At 45.9% G+C, this 15646-nt stretch overlaps 1 protein-coding gene across 1 annotated transcript in view; it reads left to right on the top strand.

The window, feature by feature from the left end:
- The window catches only part of LOC135260959 (receptor-type tyrosine-protein phosphatase mu-like), a 179144-nt gene that overhangs the window by 83236 nt on the left and 80262 nt on the right, over positions 1-15646 (top strand). Inside the window, exons 8-9 of the mRNA XM_064346723.1 lie at positions 12727-13035; positions 14641-14750. Coding sequence (XP_064202793.1) covers positions 12727-13035; positions 14641-14750 — 419 coding nt within the window. The remainder of the gene's footprint in view (positions 1-12726; positions 13036-14640; positions 14751-15646) is intronic.

The following is a 15646-nucleotide window of genomic DNA, read 5'->3' as shown; positions in this document are numbered from 1 at the left end:
CCTGTTATGTATTTTAATCAGCCTAGTCTTCCCAGTAGAGATTTTACCACTATCTTTCTTCTTTCTATGTGTGTGTATTTCATAGGGAAATGACACACTCTAATATGGGACTGGTGATTGGTTTCTCATTAATCTATGTATAAACTGGTAATTGTCTCATTATTAATTAATTATTAATTTACTTACTTTATATTTCAAACATTGCTTGGATGCTGTATAAATTCATAAAGCTCTTTGTGAGAACAGCTTGAAATTTCTAAGCTAATAACAGAGGAAGTGTGTGACCACAGTGTAGTCTGAGGAGAGTTTTACTTCAGGAGTGGATCCCCTCCCCATGCAGGACCACCATCGCTCTGGAAGGAGGAGAGAGCGCGCTGCCCTGGCTGGGAATGAGATATGAAATCCAGGACGTCCTCTGTTTTAATCTGGGCTCAGAGAGGACCCGGCTCTGGCCCGCAGGCACACCCCCCCCCCCCCCCCCACATCCCTCCTCGGCCCACCCCGCAGGCAAATTAAACCTTGATCCCGTTGGAAATGGAATCCTAAATCTCACATAGGCCCAACTCGGAACAAAACAAAATATGTGGAAAGTCACCTTGGAAACGACGGAGGGGAGGGGAAAAAAATGATAAAAGGAAGAAAGCACAGGAGAAATCTCTTCTTTCCGTCTCTCAGTCCATGTGCAGTTCACACCGTCTCCCTGACGGTTCTCCTGTCTCCACGGTGGGCTGGGTGTGCGGCCCGAGACCCTTGTCGAGCACCGCTCTTCACCGCTTTTGTCCTTTCTATTTTTACGCTCTTCCTTTTCTTCACAGACACCCTTGTCGAGCGCGCATTTGTGTATGTAATCCATTAATGCGACCGGGCCGCCCCGCACACTTCCTCCCCCCGCTGAGGGGTGCGGGGGCAGATTTGAACGTGCCGGCTCGCGGCAGAGAAGGCCGCCCGTCTGCCCTCGCCTTCCCAGAGCGCGACGCGGCCGCTCTCCTCCAGAGGCGTCGCGGAAATGCGCTGCATGATTCATGAGAAGATGGCCGCCCGCGCCGCGGAGCGCTCGCGTCGGGGGGGGGTTTACGCGCAGGAGCCGGCTCGCGCCTCCTCGCACGCTGGGTGGCTCCTCCGTAGCGGGCCTTTCGCTGGGAGGTTAGACCTGACTTCCTGTCACCAGATGGGTGTTACCTGATGGCTGTATGGATGGGGGGAGACGGCCCTTTGCTTTATACACGGTGATAGTGATGCGTGCCGCGTATGCATGACATTACTGCCATCATTGGGGAAGACAGCATACTGTAGATTACCTGGCTGTGATTCGATGGGGTTCGTGTCCTGGTTCAGATTTTGAAAACAGAGAACCTCCAGTATTGCATGATACTGGGTCAGACACAGGGACATTCAGTCCTTTGGCAAATAAGCCTTGGTAAACCAGAGAAAAGAGACGTCACACTGTGAAGCTGCAATGACTTCTGTTGGATTTAGATGTTCCAGTGTGTTGTTTGCAGGGTCATGTATCCTGCTGTAAGTTGCACACAAATCATATATACAACACTGAACTTCGAACAGAGCATAAATGAGATTTGTATGTTGTTATATGTTGTATGTCGTATGTCGTAAGTTTGTTTGTGCAAATGTGGGAAATGCAACCAGGGAATTAAACCCACTATTCACTTAAACCCAACACCCTCTGCCATTTTTTCAAGGGATGCAGTTTCTCAGCTGTGTAATGAGGCCTAGTTCTGTAGCTGAGAAAAGCTTGGGATGCATCACAAAACATTGTTTTGACTATGTGGCAAAACAGAGCGGGGAAAGGGCTTCGCTATTCAAACCAGTATGAGTCACGACAGACAAAATGCTTAATTATTCAGTGATTAAGGCAATGCCACAGCGGTTGTGCTCCTTACGTTTGTGGCGTCGGATTTCGTTTTGTGATAATGTGAGATGTTCTTGTTGTCTCGTGATTTTTCCTGGTTTTCAGCTGCGGACAGTGAGTAACGTTAGCAATGGGTTCCGCGTGCTCACTCATAACATTCCATTTGGAATATGCTAACACTTTCTCTAGGTTGCTTTTCTCAGACGTCTGTAATGGACTAGCATTTGTGACCTTCTGGTGAGGGAAGTTCCACCATGCACCAGGCTATCAAATAGAGGATCTAGAGTGGTTTTGGGGAGCATGAGTGAATAGAACTAATGCAGCTCTGTTGGTACCTATATCTGGGCCTGCTCCATAGACAGGGAGCCTTTGTTATATAGAAATAGGCAGATGGGAAAAGGGACGGTACTTTTGTCCCAAGGGGGAGGGCTTAAATTAGTACGGTAAGCTGCGCATTTCATTTGAAGAAAAAAAAAAAAACATTTTATTGTTCTGCTCCAGGCATTTTCCCTCCAAGAATGCAATCAGAGTTTGGGTTTTGAGGAATCCCAAGCTTTTCAGGATGAAACATAATTTCTATGGTAATTTCTTTCTCTTTATAAACTCATTGGCTTGTTAAAAAGGCAATGGAATTTCCCATTCTTGTTCCAATGTAATTTCCTTCTCATTGCTGAGTGTGTGCGCATGTGTGTGTGCATGCGTGTGTGCCACACAATAGCTGTCAGTCCTTTTTAAATGACAACGGGAAAACTCATCTTCTAGAATATGGTAGAATATTAAGCATTATTTATCCTCGGAAAAAGCCAATCAATAGGACTGCCTATGACAAAAATACTCCACGCACAGCGTGATTGGTTTTTAGCCAATGTCAATGCTTACAGCTTCTGTGTATTGCAGGAAGCGTATGCAGCATTTATTCCAGATCACCTGTCTTTTGAATGACACCCATGAGGCTTCTATGAGAGAATAGTACCTAGGGACAACCTTGAATTGGATGTTCACTGCATTTATAAATCAGCCTTTTAACAACCTTTTCATTGGAAGTGGTATGTCATATAGTCTCCCTAGGGTGTCCAGTTTGAAAGGACTGAAGAACAATCAATAATTTACCTTACAATATATCATGCCAAAAGTGGAAGCAGAGACCGTCAAAACTGTATCAGTGTTGTCGTTTCTTATTTTTATTCTTTTTAGACATCATTTAGACTTCATAGACAACATTCTTATCATTATTATCATTAATGAATTAATTAGTTCATTAAATATTCATTTAAGTTCACTTTTCTTCCAAGTGATGGTGTAGAATGTTTATCACTTTTCTTGAGAAGTGCGGTAAACGTAGTTTGTGGAGCAGTGTGAGTGTGTGAGCCAGAAGCGTGGAAGAAGTGCCGTGCGTGTGCAAACTTGTGTGTGAGCTCGCGTCGGTTCACCGCTGACAGAAGAGAGGGGGGCGTTTGGCTGGGAGCACAGGCCCTGCGGGAGCGTGCGCTTAAATCTGACTCTGTTTCGGCTGTTAGCGCCGACAAATTTTAATTGAATTTTGGCCATTTATTATACATGAGGATCCATTAATAAGATAAACCTGCCTTTTTATCCGTAAAGTAGGGCATTACTCTCGAGCTCCTCGAACTTACTGCACCGCAAAGCGCCCCAGGCGCCCGCGGCGACGGTTAGACAGAGAGTGATGGCACCAGGGGTCTCAAATCAGTCTGCATGCTGGGGTGCTGTCCTTTTTTTTAATAAGGCTGTTTGCCACTTATAACAAAGATTCATCCACATATCCCTGGGAAAAAAAAGAACTTTTTTTAGGTACTGTTTTTAGTGTCTTTATGTGGGGAAATGTGATGTGCTGTTTTCATCAGTCGGGAGTTCAAAGCATACCTGTGGGACCAGTCAGCACTGGTTGAGGAACAAGGGAATCCTAGTGCATGAGTCAAAGAGAACCCTTCTGCATGCGTGAATTAGGAAGGTTTAATTTTACATATGGAAAATCAGTAACCTGGCTTTATGATTCATTTGTCACAGATGTTTCATCATTTTTTTGAATGTCTTATATTTTGCTGGTTATGTTCTGCCTGGTAATTGTGGACTGTTGTATCAACCTGGGGCTGTGTGTGTATGTGTGTGCATGCTTGTGTGTGTGTGTGTGTGTGTGTGTGTTTGTGTGAGAGAGTGTGTTTTTGCGCGCATGTGTGTGTGTGTGTGTGTGTGTGTGTGAGTGTTTAGTTTTGTGAAGCCATGTGGAGTGACCACTGGTGACTGTAGGACAGTTGTGGCCAGTATTAATCCATGAGGTTCACAGGGTCCTCTGGTTTCAATCTGACTCGGCTCTTACTTATCTGAAGATAACGGCACTGCACCTGTGCAGAGGCTGCCGGACTGCAGCCATCCAGCACTGCAAACGCTCGGCCCTTCTCCAGAGAGCTGTGCTTTTCCCCAGTTCGCTCATTAGTCCTTCTCTAATACACTACCGTAGTTGCCTGTAATATCAAAACCCGGGGGAAATTTTTATTGGCCAACTCCAGACACTTTTTGAATGTTCATCAATTATTTTTGAGACATCGTTACACCATAATATTAAGACCAAGTGGATATACTGTACAACCAAGGAATAATAATATAGTAAAAATTAACTGCTTTGGAGATATTGCTGTATGTTCTCTGTCAAAAATATGTGTATTTCTCCAGTAGATGCTTTTATTCATGGCAATACACATTTTATGCATTTATAGGTGGATATGTATTATTTATATTTCTTATTGAAGTTAGGATGAAAAAAAAATAATTTTGACAGGACCATTTGTTCTCTATTTTCGGCTGTTTGTCTGTGTTTAATACTGCAGCGAGGGAGAAATGGCAGCGTTTGAAGGAGGCCATTTTCACTTTAGGATCATTGTACAGGAGAGCACTCTGGGAAAGTAATTGAGTTTTGATTGTCAGTTATCAAAGGCAATCATTATTGGTTGCTTCCGGGAGTTATGAAAAGGATTTGATAAGGATGAAAATCGCTGTTATTACCCAGATGGCAATGTTGATATTGCGGAAATGTGTTCTCTTAGGCCCGTGCGACAACGATGAGCCGCGAGTGCGCGGCGCGGGCGGGCGGGCCCTGCCGCTGCCGGGGAGGAGCGAATTACACTTTAATAAAGAGCTGAGCGACGGGGAGATTCTGGCACTCAGCCGGGCTCAAACACGCAGAGAGACGAGTTCCGACCGGAACGGAATTTGAGTTGTCATCGTCTCGCCTCGCGGGGAGCCGCGGCTCCCATGTCAACAGTCAGAACGCGCTCAACTTTTTTTTTCGGAGGGAAACATCCTTCGGGGGAAAAACCCCGCGTCCAATGAGGGGCTCTGTTTGCGTACGGAGGCGTCCCTGGTGTGAGGGAGCGGCGTGCGGCTCGGGTTGCCAGAGGAGAGCTTCTGTCTCCGTTATATCGGGGGGTAGTGGAGCACGCGGGAGACGCCGGAAGCTTCTGGATGTTCCTGGGAGGTGAAAGTTCCCTCCCCGTGTGCTCGCAGAGGACGTGTGGATTCCTTGCTTTCCGTCTCTTCCTGCCCCACCCCCCCAACCCCACCCAGTAAAATGTGTCTCCAGACATGCCCAATTTGTTCCTCCCCATCCAAGACTAATACCCTTCCCCCGTCCCCAAGCTACGCAGGCCAATCAAATCGTTCCTGACGCTGGCATCAGGAACACATTAGAGTGCCCACTCAGGTAGAGAGGGCAAGATTGTGGGTACTATTTTAAATATTTAAATATCCTAGCCACTCCCCAGAAGGACAGTAAATAAACTTGGCTTTAGGAATAGGTTTTTTGCCTTGTTTTGCACTGTGTATAATCATGTTATCTAATTGCATGATAAAGGTTAGACCTACGGCCTGTCAGAATTAACAGAAGGTGATAACGTGCTAATAATTGAGAAACGCTATTTAAATGTCAAGCCGTAATGACAGAAAGCTGTTAATAGTTCTATCTAAATGTCAAATTAAAATTATTCAATTATGTTGGCAAGAGTGGGGCAGGTGGTAATTTGCACAATGACTAGAATACCAATTCTGTCCTTAGTCCAGCACCCCACTCACCTCCTTTCCTGCAACACCCCCCCCCCCCCCCAACCACTCCCAAGAGCCCCTTGTGCAAAAGATAATAGTATGGAGCTAAATTTCCGAACATAAACGGAAACTTTTGTACCTACATGTTCACACTGGTATCCAGGATTATGAGCCATTCTAGGAGGTGAAGATTTCCAAGCCCTTCATTGTGGTATGGCTTCTTCCTAGCACTGCTCTCTTCAGAAAACCTGTGCCGCACGACCATTGCTTTCCCAGTGAAAAGCAGCATCCATTTTAGTGAATAGTACAATTCTGAGCAGGGAAACGAAGAGAGACGGACAGACAAACAGACTGGGAACAGGAAGTGAGAGCAGAGTACATAAAAGATAAATAGAAAAAGAATGGAAGCACGCCATATGCTTACACAGCTCAAGGTCGGCTTGAAAAAAACCCCATTTTCTGCCGTGGATACGAGCCGAGTATCGAACTTTTACTACCTGGTCGATAAAGCAGTCTCATACACAATATTAATAACGTATCGCCTTGGGCTTGAGTAATAGCTCAAAACCACGGGATGTCATCAAGGCTTCCAGCTGCTCGGTTAGGGCTACTGGAAACTTAAACGGCGAGTTTCGACTCAGTCGAATCCAGGATTTATATGTGTGTGGGCTCCCTGGCGCGAAAGTTCTTTCCCGCAGCATAAGGGCTAATAGAATTCATTTCTTTAGAGTCAACCTTGACCTCCTGACTGCCAATTTGCATGACTGAGGTACGTCAAATGCATTTTGGTTCAAACTGCATGGTTGGAGCCTGCAGCTGAGGAAGTGGCTCCCCACTCTTTTTCCGGTCCCGTAACATGCACACGCTCACACACGCGTGCGCACACACCCACACACACGCTCACACACATACACACACACACACACACACACATACACACACACATTTTTATATTCCCTGTGGATGCACTGCTGTTTTAATATATTATAGAATTCTGGCTCTCCAGTCTCTGCCAAAGGGTATCATTAGTCTGCTATTATATTTATATGTGATTCAGCAATCGATTAATTTAGAGAAGTCAAATAATGATTATTAAAAGGAGACTGGGAAGGGAGCCAGGTTTTTTTTGTTGTTGCAGGAAATAGCTGTAGAGCAGACTGAGGAGTTCTTCTCTTGAACCCGATCCCTGTTTTCTCCTGCCCGTGGGAGCTTCGGTTTTCCCTAAAGGAAGTGTATTTACATCCCCGCGGACAGCCTTTACACCGGCGCCCATCACACGGGCCCCCGGTGCCCAAACCAGCGCCGCCGCCCCGCGCGGTTGAGAGTGTGACATTTCCGTTAGCGCGGCGGGAGCTGGGGCTTTCTCCCACCACCGCCGCCGCCGCCGCCGCCACCCCGCGCGTCCGCTACGAATTCACACTTTAGTGCGTCTGTCACCGGGAGAGCATCCGCCGTAATTTGATTTCTGCGCCTGGCCTCCCCGCGATTCTGAGCGCTTTTAGCGTGGCCGCTACTTACCGAGTGTGGGCACCAGATAGTTCCGCGAATAGACGGGTTTAAACTTCCATTTCCTGGGGCCGGCTCCTGGAAGGCAAACGGAAGGACGGTTATATTTTAGATCTTTGATCTGTAATCTTGCTAATTTGGAGTGCGGCTGATGTTTTAACTGATGCCTGGTATTATTTTTTCTCTCTCCACTCTAATGTATTCTAAATTTTTTTAATTAAAAAAAATACATATAATTTTTTTTGGTTTTATTGTACCGTGGCACCATTGCAAATGAGGGTGCCACTCTCAATGTGCCACTGAAAATGTTACATAAAGAATAATGAAAAAGAAAGTTGGGAAAAGGAGAGAAAGCATTCAGAATGAGAATGCAAAGTCACAATGTTCATCCACCCACAACCTTCCCATGTAAATTTTTTTCCTATTCTCTTGAGCAGAGTGCTTTCAGAAACTGTGAATAAAGCCTTTGTTTCAGGAGATTCTGCAGCCTGTTTTGTGCATATGTTTGTGGTGGATTGTTATCATTTTCTTTGCTCTTTATCTGTTCGCGTACCTGTGGCTGTAACACTGTATAGAGACCACGCTCCAGATATAAAGAGCTGATTGGAAACATACTCCCCAACAATGCCTTCCTTGAGGCACACGTGCTTTGTCCTTCCTGTTAATTCATCCATGTGTTTGCAGACCTTGCGCTCTTATCTGTCAGACACAACTTGGGCTTTCTGCGCTTCTTGCTCAAACGGTTTATCTGTAAATCAGCAGCGATTTGTCTGGTGGACTTTCTCGGCGGCCCGGCTCAGGCTGGGGTGAGCTGCACATTTTAACGGCAGCGCCTGCATTGAGGGGTTCTGCTGGAAGAGGCAGGAGGAGGCCGGACCAGTATTTCTTGTAGTGTTCCGAGGTGTGTTCTTGGGGTTCACACTTTTACTGTGCTGTCTCGTAAATATTCAGGTTGTGTGCACATCGTCCGTTTGAGTTCTCGCTGTGAATAAATTTATATGTTAAACAGAGAAAATTGTTAAAATAGTCTTTTCTTCTGCTCTACCCATCTGACGTGGAAGTTAAGGTGACTTGGTTCAGAGGGTGTTTGTTCGCACACCTTAAATCACAGTCTCATGCCTCACAGTGCATGAGCAGTTTCAGCTTTGGTTAGGAAACTGCTGCCCTTTTCCACATCAGAAAGGCAAAAACAAACCCCTTCTGTTTCCAAAGTTAGGCGATTCATACTTACTAACAGCCAAGTGTACAAATCAGCCGAGTGGCTTTTCATGCACACAGCTACTGAGCAGAAAGTGGTACCGTAACGATTATTCAGACCACTACCAACACACACATACACACACACGCAAGCACACTAGCACACACTCACACACATACACACACGGACAAGCACACTAGCACTCACTCACACACAAGCACACACATACACACACATGCACAAGCACACTATCACACACACACACAAACCCACACGCACATGCAAACGCAAACACACACATGCACACAGCTACTGAGCAGAAAGTGGTACCGTAACTATTATTCAGATCACTACCAACACACACACACACACACACACACACACACACACAAGCACACTAGCACACACATACACACACACACACTAGCACACACTCATACACAGGCACACACACACAGGCACACACTCTATCTCTCTCTCTCTCTCTCTCTCTTATTCCCTGCCTGTTTATTCCGGTGCATGTTTTTTAAAATGCCGCGCCGGTGCTCTTCAGAAGAGCTCTTTTGCTCACAGAAGCACCTCTTCCCCGCAGCAGCGGCGGCAGCAGCTGCGTCTCCGCGCCCCGCGAGCGGGGCAGGGATGAAGGCCCGCCGCCCGCCGCTCGCCGCGATGGTCTGAGTCTGGGGTGGCGGGGCCGCCCTGGCTCATTGTTATTGCTCATAAACACTTTCCGTGTCTGTCTAATCTCCTGAAGGCTCTGCCTCTCCCCTCTGGGTCCTCACGTGCCGTTTCTAATCCTCTTTATTAAAGCGCCGAGGAGATCAAATGTCTCCGCGCAGCCTTTTGAATTCTGGGCTCTTCGATCCGGCGCTCAGATAGCGCCGTCCTCTATCGCCGTGCATCAGGTCCTATCTGGCGACATCGCTTTCTCGCAGCTCGCAGGGGAAGGAAAGGGCGCTACGGGGGACGTTGTTTTGATCCGTCTGTTTCCCTCATCACCTGGCAGGCATAACAGATTGTTTTAATTTGATCAGTGTTTCTCCGGATAAGCTTTGAAAACAAAGCTTTTTAAAAAAGTTTTCAAGAAGCTTGAAGACTTGATAGTTTTATAGGATTTAGGCAATTGCCTGTAGCTGATATTAGGGTGTTTGGTCGAACATATGAATACCATTGTCAAGGGTGATCAGAAACATTTGAAGGAAACTACTGCTACTGATAATAGATGGTACAGTGTAGAGTGGATCCCCTTTCTATCACTGTTAAACACAGATGGCTGCTAGCAGAAGACAGCTGTGTTGGCTGAAAACAGGACAAATAGAACCACAGTGCATTCCTGTTTTTATGGGACACCTGTTGGCCATAGTTACTGTGTAGTGTTTCTTTGTAAGGTACGAATGAATGAACTCTTGGAAAGAGACTGCGATGATGATTAAGATGTAAATGTTGATGATGACGATGGTGAAGATGACGAAATGACTTCAATTTGGTTCATACTCAGTAAATGGGTTGCTGAACATGAGATGCCTTGTGCAGTCTTGGAAAAGCGTGACTGCATGTGGTCAAAGTCAATTTCCCAGAATGCAACAGTGAGTCTGGAGTCACTAAAGTCTTTGGGGCTAGGAAGTTGTGTACCAGTTTCCCGTGAGTGCCAGGAACAGCTCAGCACTTTAGCCACTAAAAACGTACACATGTCCCTTGTGACAAATTTCACGGGCCTGTTGGAAATACGAAAAAAAAACAGACTGGAAAAAACCGCAGTTTGCATTTTTTTACACGCCGCACCTGTTCACAGAAAGGTCCTATTCGTCAAAACCCTACCGTGATGGAACTGCTGTAGCAAAGTGCTACAGCAATGATATTTCTTAAACTGATGTGTGTACGTTTTTTCTTCTCGTCTCAAAATCTTTTCTGCGCCACTTTTTATCATGAGATTTTCAGAATAATACGGTGTTACCTGGAGATCGTGCTGAGAATGTTTTATTTAATTTTACTTGAGCTACAATATATATTTATTGGTCGTGCATTTCCCTTGGAGCTGTGTATTCACTCAGTGTGACACTCCCAGTGTTTTGTCGTGTGTAAACATATAGCAGAAAAGCCAACATTCAGTATAAATAGGTAGGATTTGGTTTTTCTGTGTGTTGTAATTTTTCACTTTACACAGAAGTGTAAGCCACAGCACCTTAAGTTTTCAAGTTTTGCAAAGAGATAGAAGTATGTGGAAGTAGTGTTCATTTGCGACAGTTTGACACACTCCTCAAACTTCACTGAACAAAAGCTACGTGTGTCCAGTCTGGACGAATCACAGCTGGATTGAAAGATCCTGCTGCAAGGAGAAAAAAAAACCCTGTGAAAAAAATACTACTCTTGCCTTTATGCATTTCTCAAAAATAATGACAAGTAACATAGTGCCAAAGTAGCAGAGCTACCGCAGTGATTACTTATTTGCATACCCCTTTAGTGAAAGAGTGCAAAATCAAAAATAACAAACAAGGACAAAGAAGAAAACATTTCGCTCAAACTTTTTTTTTGAGTGTTACACTTCTCCACAGAGAACCTTTGGACTGATGCGTTCATATAGCTCACTCCGGGCTCTTTTATGTTGTGTTTTGTAAGTTGCAGTTTTCTTCGATATGGTATTGCGTGTGCTGTTGAAAATGGACTCAATTTGTTGGCTTGAATTTGCTACGAAATCAAAGGTGAAAAGCTGCCGTCGAATCGACTCTCATTACAGCAGTGAACCCTGGTTCAGATCGGCATCGGCACCGCATTCTTTAATTTCTGAACGTATATATTTCTGTCATGAGGCTGTTCCCAAAGCCATTTGTTGGCTTTTCCTCACAGCCTTTCATTCCCCTGTGTTTTTTTATTTGTTTCTTTTGTGTTTTTTTTTTTTGCTTGTCGGTCATTTCTGCCGAGCGGGGAAGAGGAAACAAATGGAATATCAGAGTGGGCTCGGTTTCCTGTCCGCCATTAGAATGTTAAACATGAGCGCCGGGGCCTCGGAATTGCCCGAGTGTGTCTCCAAGGGCCCGGGAAATTGAGTCCGCCAGAGAGCCGGCTCCAGCCGCGTGTAATAGGTGGCAAAGTGTTAAGTTCCCAGAGAAATGGACTGCGAATTGAACCTGGGATGGAAATTGATCCTATTACCTTGTGTTCTGGTTGCTCTCTTCCCATGGGAGAGGGAGCAGGAGCGGAGCGTGGAGGCAGCAGGGCTCCCTGATTAGAAGGAGGGGTGGGGTGGGGGGGGGGAGGCTGTGGGGGGGTGCGCTGCGGGACTGGACAGGCCTTTCTCGTACGGGTCAGCTCAGACCACACGCCAAGCCGGGATGGAATCTGTGTTCCTGGGGCTCGCGGTTGGGGGTTGGGGGTGGTTATGTGATGGGAGTGTGATAGGTGGGGGGCTGGGGGTTTGGACCAAGCGATGAAATGACTCTGGGATCTCTGCTCAATGTGTGTGTGTGTGTGTGTGTGTCTGTGTGTGTGCGATTGTGTGGCTTTGGGGTAGCTTATCATGACCATTATTACCAGGGGTCAGAATCACCTTGCTCCACGTAATGGTCTGTCTCCCGTTGAGCTGATGTGCTTGACTGGGCTTGTAGGAATAAAATTATGTATTAACTGGGTAATGGAAAAGGGTGGCTGGTGAACAGGATACAGAGCATATAATGTAATGTCATATTCCTGTGTTGTGTGAGCTATGAATATTATATGGGGCAGTAGTGTATGATATATTTATAATATAATAAATCTAATGATATTATGGGACATGCATCATCATTATTATGCAACAGGGCTTGCATATCCGAGGTTGTGGGTTCGATTCCCAGCTGGAATGCTATTTTTGCACCCTTCAGCTTCTACCTTAACCTGAATTGCTTCAGTAAAATATGCAACTCTATGAATGTATTGTATGTATAGAGATAGTAAGCTGAAAGTTTTCACTGTTTTTACCATTACCAGCTGCATATGGCTCAATAAATGTAATTGCTTGTTATTTAACTAGTGTGGTGTCAGTATTATTAGTATATTGAATTATTGGCTGATAGTTATATTCTCGTTAAACAGTCGTATGAATGGTTGGTGTTGTGCTCTCTTACAGAACCTATGCATGGGCCCCAGAAGTTGGAGGTGGTGGACATCCAGTCCAAGCAGATCACCGTGCGCTGGGAGCCCTTCGGCTACAACGTGACCCGTTGCCATAGCTACAACCTAACGGCGCAGTACCGGTACCGGGCCGGGGCCAAGGAGGAGATCCGGGAGGAGGTGTGCTACGACACCACAAGCCCCGCCCCCCAGCACACCATCCGAAACCTGGCCCCCTACACCAACCTGAGTGTCCGGCTGGTCCTGCGCAATCCGGAGGGCGTCAAGGAGAGCGTGGAGATCCAGGTGCAGACCGACGAGGACGGTAAGCCTCTGGGTGGTGGGGGGAGGGATTAAACGTTTTTGGTCTGGAATATTGTATGGCCTTGATGAAATGTTCAGACATTTGAGGTATGTAATGCCCCATTTCATCAGCTGTAACCCTTATTCAGGCTGAAACATCAGCTGTAGCATCAGCTGTAGGCCTTATTCAGGCTGAAACATCAGCTCATTGCTTTTGTTGCTGTGGAACTTCTCTTGCAAATAAAGTTTGAGATTCTGACAAAAGCAGTAATTTTTTTCATTCTTACCGAGGTCCTTCAAACAAATGGAACTTCCTTGGTGTCAAGGCAAATATAGCAGTTTTACTGTGCTGTTAACATAACTAATACATATATTATACATAATTTGATGTCAAATATTTATTTTTTATAACCAATATTATCAGTCAAACCCCTTGTGCGGACTGAGTTTTGTTGAGGAATTTGCCAAACTGTGAGGGGAATAAAGAGGAACCAGAACCAGAAATAAAAAAAAAAAACGCTTTTCATTCAGTACATTGTGAAAAGACACAGCATTGAGAGGGAAAAAATATTCGCTATCCCGTGTTAATTGACCTCCGCTGTGCGCTAGAACAATTCACCGAGAACGTGAGAAGAAAAGAACCAGAACACAAGCAGGCCCCGCTGACAAAATGATGTCTTGTCGTTTCTACCCCCGATATTTCTGAGACAGAATCTTAAAAGAGTCGACAGACACAGCCTCGATGTTCCTCTCAGGTGGGAATGAGCGCGTGGTTAAGGTCCCGGGGGGAGCAGACGAAAGGAACACCATATATCAAAACAGCTTCTGATATTCCCTTTGACCAACTTGCACTCTGAAAAACCCTTCCTTCTAATCTAAAGACTGAAAGCAATCCATAGCCGGGTTAGGGGGGGCAGGTTTATTGTCTGCCACTAAGTTCATGTAAACATTGACTGGAGATTGAAAAGCCTGATATTTCCCTGGGGGTGTTGGCTGAATGTTCGCCAGATCTATATCTCTTTACTTTTTATGTATGAATGTCAAGATTTTTATTCCGCTTCTGTTCTGCAACCACTCAGTTTTATATCTCTCAGTGAATATTTTGCCTCTGTTTGCATTATATTGGCCTCATTTGATTTATTCCAGAAAAGATTACATAGAATTAGGGCTGTGTTGACTGTAAACCACAATTTGTTATTTCTCTTCAATTTTTTAGTGGCAAATATATGAAGTAATATTTTAAAAATGTTAAAGACCATAGTAAAACAGACTAGTAAGTAATGTGTTCCATTGGCTTTCAGCAGCTGCATCCATCTTGGCTCAGATAAGGAAGCAGTCGCCTTCAGTTACTGCTGATTTTCTGTCTTTTTATAAAGCCTAGTCTCCATTGACGTAGCATGTGTGACGTGACATGTGACACATAGCATGTGTGACGTGACAAATGTAGCGACTCCTGCCAGTGTGTTGTCTCTGCTGATGTTTCCTCCAATCAGTGCTGGGGGTGGTGCCTCTGCTACTCCTCCCTGTGATGGTTTTTGGGTGAGGTTTCATCCAATTAGCGCTAGGGGTGGGGCCTCTTTTGCCCATCCCTCTGACAGTTTTTGCTGTTTATATTTTCTCCAATCAGTGCCGGGGGCGGTACCTCTCGAGTCCATCCAGGGGAGTACTTACGAAGAAAAGATCGGCCTCAAGTGGCGGGAGCCCGTGCAAACGTACGGCATCATCACACTGTATGAGGTAAGCCGAGGTGGGGGGCTAGCCTGGTTCCTGTGGATATTTATTCAAACAGTGGAGGTTAAGTACCTTGCTCAAGGGTGTCACAAAATTGCTCCACCTAGAATTCAAACTGGCTGCCTTCCTCAGCATTCCTGGTATTTCTAAGGAAGTTACAGCACTGTAGGGATTTTAATGGTCAGCTACTGAATTATGAAACAAAGGAATGGAATCTGTGGTGGTCTGCACAGCTCCGGTGTGTTTACATAATCGGCGGAAAGGAGCCGGCGCAGTTATAGCATAGACTGGAAGTGACCTTTGACCTTTGGTCTTAGGACTCCGTCAGGGATTTTTGTTGGTCCTCCTGCAGGTCTGCTGTTCCGCACTTTGACTTTGTGAACCGCAGGTGGCTCTCAGGGCGTCTTTACCGTATTAAGGACAGGTGCGCGTTTACCGGCTGATTAGGAGGCGGACGCAGCCGCAGACACACAGGAGCGACGGCCGAGAGGCAAGCGTCTATCGTCTCGGCGGCGGCGGGACTTTCCACGCTCAGTTGGAGAGGAGCACACTGAGGTGCATTTGTCAGAAAAGGCCCTCAGATGGATCCCCAGGCATTTCTCTGACTTCACTGAGTAAACGCTCGGGGTGTGCTTTAGTGCGCCAGTCACAGGCGCCTCTTTGTGCAGCGAAACGTGGGCACGCCTCTGACAAGAATTCTGCTTGTTCCAACAGGCCGATTGTTTTCGAGACCCTGCGAAAAGTACCTTGCGGTCGTCCCCCGTTCCTCGCGTGCGTTTTGGACGCATAAGCGAATGGCAATCGGAAGATTGCGCGGGCCTCCTGCCGCAAATGTAAAAATGATAGAGTAGAATTTCGCTCCCCGCCTGAGGGATCAGCGCATTTTGCAAAATGGAAGCGCG

The sequence above is a fragment of the Anguilla rostrata genome, chromosome 8 (assembly GCF_018555375.3).
Source record: "Anguilla rostrata isolate EN2019 chromosome 8, ASM1855537v3, whole genome shotgun sequence".
In the NCBI taxonomy this organism is placed as follows: Eukaryota; Metazoa; Chordata; class Actinopteri; order Anguilliformes; family Anguillidae; genus Anguilla; species Anguilla rostrata.
This window is presented reverse-complemented; position numbering and strand designations above follow the sequence as displayed.